The following is an 8,528-nucleotide window of genomic DNA, read 5'->3' as shown; positions in this document are numbered from 1 at the left end:
GCTTGTCCCTTTGGCTCTTAATTAGTCATTAATAAGTACTTATTAATGCCTTATTCTGCATGGCCTTATTATACAACCAGTGAGCCATTCCCGCAATAACCTCAGAATTATTGCTTATTAGTAACCCTAACCCTAACCCTTATATGTTCCCCCTGGTGTCCAAATAACTCTAAATTAAGTCGGTAACACTTTAGTATGGGGAACATATTCACCATTAATTAGTTGCTTATTAACATAATATGTTCCCCATACTAAAGTGTTACCATATATATATATATTGCACATTAAATGATTGCACTATGTTTAAATGATTAAACGGAAACACTATCTTGACATACATATTGCACACTGAGCGAAAATGTTTGCACCCGAAGGAAAAAAGCAGATCGCAGTATTAACATTAATGTGTTGTAAAATCTTATGACTGTTGAGAAAAAAGCGCTCCTGAAAATGTAAATGAAGATTTAACCAGGTGTTTCTCCAATGGGGTACTGTAGTGCAGGTATTCTCAAACTTTGATACGCGGGCTTCGTCTAGTGGTAGAGCAAAGAATCACTTGATTAAAGTACAGTGTTTTATTTTCATATATTCAAACACACAGTGTTACTGTTCAAACTGTGTAATGTTACAGTGGCGAAAAATATTAAATATACTAGTTAACTAAAACCTCTGACTTGTTATCAATGAATATGTAGGCCACTATGCTACTGTATTTTAATATTGGTCATTATGGTGGTACTTGGAGAGCTTTTTCTGAGGAGGTACTTGGTGAAATTTTTTTGAGTACCACAGCTGTAGCGTTTTAAAAAAACAAACAAAACAAAAAAAAACATGTTTGTGGTGTTTACTTTTAAGGCAAATTTTTCTCAAACTCAGGTTTAGGTCCAAATTGTCCGTTGTTGGTGTGCATACTAAATGCCACTTACTTGTTCTTCGAAATGGTTTAGTTCCACATTTTCGAGCAACTTCAGTTTTCAACCTCAGCATTCTTTCCTTCCTCCCGTCTCCAGACGCTGAGAATGCCACTGGGTCTGAAGTACGCGTGTCCGTCGGAGAGCACCTGGAAGCTGGCCGTCTCCTCCCTGCTCAAGGTCCTGTCCATCGGGCTGCCAGTGGCCCGGCAGCACTCCTCCTCTGGGAAGTTTGACACCATGTGGCCCGAGCTGGCCAACGCCTTTGAAGACTTTCTCTTTACCAGAAGGTACGCCTTTCCGCCGTTAACTATTTCTAAGTATCTAATCAAGCACGTCTGTCACATGACATAAACTGCTACCTGTCCCTCATTGGTTGAGTAGATTCAACCATTGCATCATTTGAGGATACACTGTTAGAGAAGACAAATATAAACAAACATGCTAACATTAGCTTCACCTGTTTCTATGCTGTAGCTCAGGACACTTAAAGTGTAATACCCTATTGTCTCCACTTCATTTTCTTGCTGCCTTCAGTCTCCTCTCGGAGAAGATGTGAGGTCACATGCTAATGTTAGCTTACCCTGTCGCCATGGGTTAGCGCTGGATGGTTGCTGACCAATGATGAGGACTGCAACGATTGTTCAAATGTCGACAATAAAATTTGTCGTCCACTATAGTCATGATGTCATCACTCCTGTTTTTCTGGGCCGAAGTGGGTCCGCATCCCCACTTGCAAAAACATTGCCAGTGACAACATGTTTTTTAATTTACTGCCTTAAAGGGGAACTGCACTTTAAAAAAAATGCTGCCTATCTTTGACAATCCCTATGCAAGACAAGAATAACCAATAAAGCAGTCTAAAAAGCACATTTAAAAACTGCCAACAATACTCCATTTACATGTCGTGAGCTGAATATTAACCTAGTATGAACAATAGTTATCAGCTGATCAGAGGAACTACTTTTGCCATGATTACAGAGAGCTAACTAATGTATTTTTCGGAGTATAAGTCGCACTGGAGTATAAGTCGCATTTTTTGGGGAAATTTATTTGATAAAACCCAACACCAATAATAGACATTTAAAGGCAATTTAAAATGAATAAAGAATAGTGAACAACAGGCTGAATAAGTGTACGTTATATGAGGCATAAATAACCAACTGAGAACATGCCTGGTATGTTAACGTAACATATTATGGTAAGAGTCATTCAAATAACTATAACATATAGAACATGCTACAAGTTTACCAAACAATCTGTCACTCCTAATCGGTAAATCCGATAAAATCTTATACGTCTAGTCTCTTACGTGAATGAGCTAAATACTATTATTTGATATTTTACGGTAATGTGTTAATAATTTCACACATAAGTCGCTCCTGAGTATAAGTCGCACTCCCGGCCAAACCATGAAAAAAAACTGCGACTTATAGTCCGAAAAATACGGTAGCTTATGTATCTATTGACATACTTAGCCAGTGAGCTGCTGCATCGCCTCTTAGTTGGTAAAAGTTAGTTCTAAATTATAAATCATTCATCACATTTGTATAGTAGAAGGTTGTGGCCCTAAACCGAGTAATTGGTCAACTTTGGTATTAAACTTAGACCCGGACATGGTGATAAAGACACAAAAATTTTCGCCTTTTTTTTTTTTTTAACTGAGAATTATTAATAATTATTCATCTAAACGGGATGATACAAACAACCCATCAGTCGGCCTCCTAATGAGAACAGACATTGTACAGTAGGTGATTAATTTATAATTTTTTATTTCACTAGTATTTACTATTTACTGCTACGATTGCACTTAGCAATAGTATAATACTTATAAAACAATTGCAATACTTGCTGGATCTGCTTATCACTCGGCTTCTAAAACTTGTAGATCATCCTCCTTTTTATATTCAGGCTCGAAAAAATAAGCTTCTGGATTTGTCCCAAAGTATTCTTTGTTATCTCTGTCATTAGTAGTTTTGTCGTTGAAGGAAATAGCGGACGTTTTGATGCGTCTGTGAAATTAACAGGCTGTATGTTTAAAATGACCCCAAAAATGTATATATCGCGTGTTATTATGAATATGCATAAATACTACAGCGTCTTTATAAATCGTTGATGGAGGTTTTTCAAGGGTTTTTAGTGTGCTTTATAGGCGGATTAGATTGAATCCCATTACCTTGATTGTTAGCTAACTTTTGCTAGCGTTTTATTTGCGAGTTAGATTACTAAAAAACAAAACAAAAAACATGTGTTCTTGTCTTACGTAAGGATTGTGAATGATAGGCAAAATAAAAAAAAGAGCAGTTCCCCTTCAAGTATCAAACTACTCGGGCCAACTAATTAATGGTCAACAGCTGTTTGCTGCCATTTCAATCACATTGATCAGGTTTATTCTTTTGTGTTGTTTACAGTTCGCCTCCAGATAACTTGTCCATTCAGGAATTTCAAAAGAATGAAGCCATTGACGTCGAGGTAAATACGTAACAAAAATGACGTCGTCAGTGTGACTTTTGTCATGTTCCCTCGTGTCCGCTTTATTGTTGTATTGTTTTTCTTTTAGGTGGTCCAGCTGATCAGCACAGAGATTTTACCGTTTGCCAATTTCATCCCCAAAGACTTTGTGGGCCAAGTCATGGCCATGCTCAATAAAGGCTCCATCCACTCACAGTCGCCTTCATTCACAGGTAGGGCGCCATGCAACATTGGTTCTCAAACTCCTTACAAGTACAACCGAAGAAATGTTTTGCAAATACTGTCATCTAGTTAAACACAAATATTTCAGCCAAGGAACATTTCACTTGAGTTCAATCTCAGAGAATCTTTGGTTAACAGTCTTTAATATGTTTTTATTTGTATTAAAAAATACAACAAAAAGTAGCACAATAATGGTGTCTTTTGACAGAAGCCGAGATCGACGTACGGATGCGGGAGGGCTTTTCCAAGGTGTGCTTTGAGACGCTGCTGCAGTTCTCCTTCAGCAACAAGGCGTCCACACCGCAGGAGGGCTACATCTCGCGCATGGCGCTCTCCGTGCTCCTCAAGCGGTCGCAGGACGTCCTACAGCGCTACGTGGAGGACGAGCGGCTGAGCGGGCGTTGCCCCCTGCCCAGGTACGCCCCTGTATCGCAACTCCCTTAAAATGCTTCATATTGGGAATTTAAAACTAAACAGAGAAGACAGGTTGATGGTAACCTCAAAAGACAAACTAAAGGAGGTTTTCTTTTTATTAAATTGGTTAACATGAGCAGTTTTTAGAATTGTGGGGTGCTATCTACATTTCCTCTGCCATACTGCCCACATCTACCATGCACACTGGTACTTTAACTGACAAGTACCGTATTTTCCGGACTATAGACCGCACTGGTATATAAGCCGCACCCAATAAATGTTAGAAAAATATATTTTTTCATAATAGCCGCACTGCACTATAAGCCGCAAAAAAACACACACACACACACACACACACACACACACACACACACACACACACACACACACATATATATATGAATGAATGAATGAATGAATGAATTATCTTTATTGTCATTGTGCAAGTACAGGTACAGGTCCAACGAAATTTAGATTGCTTCCCTGAGGTGCTTTGCATTTTTTTTAAAAAGAAGAAACCACACAATATACAAAAACAACACAATATACACAATATGCAATATACAATGTGGCCTAAGACCACTCTAGGAGGCAATGTAAAAGAAAACAAGACAGTAAAAAGTATAAAGTGACTAGAGAGGAGTAATGCTGAATCCCAGTGTGCTAAGGGGGTGGGAGTCAGCATTTCCTACCTCCTATGCTGTGCAGGCTTTTTATTGTGGATTAATTGTGTGAATAAATATGATAAATATTGTCCAGTTGGCATGTAATCGCTGATATATATATATATATATATATATATATATATATATATATATATATATATATATATATATATATATATATATATATATATATATATATATATATATATATATATGTATATATATATATGTATATGTATATATATATATATATATATTGTCAAAGACAATAATGTTGAATACTCTATAACATGGCAAATTCTCGCAAAAAGATGCAACCTATGCTTAAAAGAGAAACTGTTTATCATGTACCGTCCAGAGTTGTCATCCCTCAACAAGCGCAGCGAAATTGTATCAGCATGCCGTCACAGAAGGAAACACCTCCTAGTAACACATGAGTCAATCACCACGCCCCCACGCCTGCCTGTACCCACCCGCTCTGTGCCCTATATAAACCATGGTATGTGAATGCTTCCATTAAAATCTCCTAAAGATTGAGGAAACCCCTCATGAAACAGGCCTGTAAAGATGAAATAGTCTTGTGATTTTTTCCCACACATACATACACATATTATATATATATATATATATATATATATATATATATATATATATATATATATATATATATATATATATATATATATATATAATTATTTACACAAAAAGATTTTGTAAATGTTTATTTACATACCTTAATTGTTTCCAAACAGTATCTGTAACACGGCAGTAAATCGGATGTTTGGACCCACTAGCTGCGGAAGCTAGCTCTCCAATCAGCTAAACAGACTCAATAACTCCATAGGGACGATTTGGTGAATTTACTGAGGAATTTGTAAAACTGTAACAATAAATGCTTTACATTATGACTGTACAGTGGAACCTCGATTTGGCTCTTGAACACGGTTCGTAAATCGAAAAGTTCGTATAGTGAAGCAGAGATAACCATAAGAAACAATGTGAATATGATTAATTGGCTCTAGCCTCCACAAAAGTCCCCGTTTTAGTTTCAAAAAGCACACTTTTAAAAGGTGTGTGTGTGTGGGCGTTTGTGTGTATACAAATATGTATCTCAAACACAGCTCTTTATTGTGTTTGATATACAGTATTATGTAGCATTTTATATTGTGTTCAAAGTGTACAAACCTTCACTACAATAGAGACTTTTAAACCAATTGACTTTGTAGATCAAGGTTCCATTGTTCTTCTCAGTCCTCTAAAAGTGTGTACCAATTCTTGTGCTGAGTCGACTGAAGGCTCTGTTACAGTGTGAGAAATTTCAAGTGAGGTTACGGGACCAAACTTGGAGGATTATGGTATGAAACATAGTGGGTTTTTTGTCAAATGTATTTTCTTTTTCTTCTTTAGGCAACAAGTGACAGAAATCATCTTTGTTCTGAAAGCTATCAGTACGTTGATGGACTCGCTGAAAAAGACCCAGCCAGAAAACGGTGAGTATCAAAATGTTCAACGTCTCCTTCTCTTTTCCGGGCCATGGAGCACTGTATATAAACCGCACCCACTAAATTTTTAGAAGAAAAACACATTTCCTTCCATATATTAGCCGCACTGGACTATAAGCCGAAGATATATACGTTGTGAAATGAGATATTTACACAGAAAGATTTTGTAAATGTTTATTTACATAACTTAATTGTTTCCAAACAGTGCCTGTAACACGGCAGTAAAACAGCTGATCAAACAAAACAGAGGTCATCGTCATGGACCCACTAGATGCAGAAGCTAGCTCTCCAATCAGCTAAACAAACTCAATAATTGTACGGTGCCATTTTGGGGAGTTTACTGAGGAATTCGTGAAACTGAAACGATACAAAAAGAGTGCCATTGTAAGTTAATAATACTTACACAGACGGTCGCAAATGTGTTAGCATATTAGCTATTGCTAATGACGCAAGCTTCATTATATACAAATATGCATGAAAACACTCCTACGGACATCACACATGGGGCGGTTAAGTAAGTAAGAATGGTTGTAGTTATATTGTAAAACTTACAAACGTTGCTTAGCATGATAAATGAAGAGTCCATATAAGTAGAAACGCTATGGACAGCTAGAAGACCAAACGGCACTTCTACTTGCGGTTCAAATCATTAAACAGCAGGAAACACTTATAGGCATTCATTCATTCACCCAGCAGCACCTGCAGTGAGCAAACTCTTCCAAAAGATGGCGCAATTGCACAAACAAAAACACTCCATTTAATTGTTTTTGCATGTGTTTCGTGAAAACTATTTGCTCTATGGCCATTAGCAAAGAAAAATCCATAAATCAGCCGCACAGTTTTATGGGCCAAAAGGTTCAAAGCGTAGGGAAAAAAAAGTAGCGGCTTATAGTCTGGAATTTACGGTATATTTTCCCAACAAGGCCAATTGTGAGAATGTTTTCTTTCCCCGCCACCACAGAAGATGGAATTGAGATGTTATTAAAATTGTGTCCTGGAAATGCCCTTCAGGATGTTTGTGTTCGGGAGTGAAAATCATTGCCCTGCGCCTGTGGGGAGAAAATAATGTGCCCCTCCCTTTGCTCGGCAGTGGACGACAGCACGTGGGCTCAGGTGATCGCCTTGTACCCCACGCTGGTGGAGTGCATTACCTGCTCCTCCTCGGAGGTCAGCTCGGCCCTGAAAGAGGCTCTGGGGCCCTTTAAAGACTTCATGCAGCCCCCTATGACCAGGCTGGTCCAGAATGGAGACTCCTGACATGTTTTTGGGGTTGTTTTTTTAAATGATGAAGAAATCTTGAATGTGTCTTCTTGATCCATGTGCTTTAAAAGTGGACACACATGAACTCCACGTGAGCTCCATCCATGAGGACCCAAAGTGACCTGAGATTTAAGAGCACCACCCTCAGGCCAAATCAGATTCCTCATCCTACCACGCGTCATTGGTTACACCCCCCGCCCACCCATCCTCTTCCCTCCATTTTCATATACAGACTGACCGCAATGTTTGACAAACGTTAATGTAATTAGGAGGGACAGGAAGAGAAAAAGATGGGGCCTTATGGGTCTGAAAATGAACACTTTGGTTCCGTTGCAACATTCTCAACAGTGATGATTTTATGCAAGGAAACAAATCTGAGCTGCAACATTCCATGTCATCACTCGTCGGCCATCTTGTGAAGGGTTGCACGTCAATAAATGGGACAGGTCTACAATGGGTGTGCCTGACAGTTTTCTTCTGTGTCGATTGCTTTTTATAAGTGGTATGAGAAGAAAATGTGTTTCCCTATGAGAGAAAATGTTAAAATAATCATACACGTGTGCCCAAAGTATTAATTGAAATCTGGTTTATTGCTAAAATGTGCAAAGTGATACGCACTGTAAAATAAAATCACAATTTCCTTTGTACATTAGGGCTGGGCATATTGATCCAAATATCAATATCATCAATGCTAAGGTGGCTATTGGTATCATATTGATACCAGTGTGATGGGATCAATACTCTTGTCGCAGATTTTCTTCTATACATCAAGAAAATTACTCAACTTTCCCTTTATGCAACAGCAGCGTCTTTTCTAGTCTGTCAGTGTCAGCTTTGTGGCGCTGCTGCTCACTCAGGCATACTTTGCCCCTCACCCTCCCTTTATTACTAATTATGGTTTTCACAAACATCAGCATGTAATGGTAATTATTTTATTGTTTGATTACATTTTAGTACTCGTGTGTATTTTTGTTGTTTTCTTCATCTGAAATACAGGGTTTCCGTGGGTCATTAAGTCATTTAACAAATTTTGCGAAAATTAGGGCCTCAAATTACATTAAAAAAAACATTAAATTCGATGT

At 38.1% G+C, this 8,528-nt stretch overlaps 1 protein-coding gene across 3 annotated transcripts in view; it reads left to right on the top strand.

Moving 5' to 3' along the window:
* The window catches only part of mon2 (MON2 homolog, regulator of endosome-to-Golgi trafficking), a 68,342-nt gene extending 60,291 nt beyond the window's left edge, over window positions 1–8,051 (top strand). For 2 of the 3 annotated variants that reach the window (XM_062063287.1, XM_062063285.1), the window contains 6 exons: window positions 1,011–1,201; window positions 3,323–3,383; window positions 3,472–3,595; window positions 3,814–4,021; window positions 6,092–6,174; window positions 7,277–8,050. In XM_062063287.1, the coding sequence (XP_061919271.1) occupies window positions 1,011–1,201; window positions 3,323–3,383; window positions 3,472–3,595; window positions 3,814–4,021; window positions 6,092–6,174; window positions 7,277–7,443 (834 nt within the window). In that variant the 3' untranslated portion in view covers window positions 7,444–8,050. Of the gene's footprint in view, window positions 1–1,010; window positions 1,202–3,322; window positions 3,384–3,471; window positions 3,596–3,813; window positions 4,022–6,091; window positions 6,175–7,276 lie in introns of all 3 variants that reach the window. The other variant, XM_062063286.1, reaches the window with a different exon arrangement.
* The last annotated feature ends 477 nt before the right edge of the window (window positions 8,052–8,528 follow it).

This window comes from Entelurus aequoreus, linkage group LG11, assembly GCF_033978785.1.
Source record: "Entelurus aequoreus isolate RoL-2023_Sb linkage group LG11, RoL_Eaeq_v1.1, whole genome shotgun sequence".
Taxonomy (NCBI): Eukaryota; Metazoa; Chordata; class Actinopteri; order Syngnathiformes; family Syngnathidae; genus Entelurus; species Entelurus aequoreus.
The sequence above is the reverse complement of the archived record's forward strand: the minus strand, read 5'-3'. Positions and strand labels throughout refer to the sequence as shown.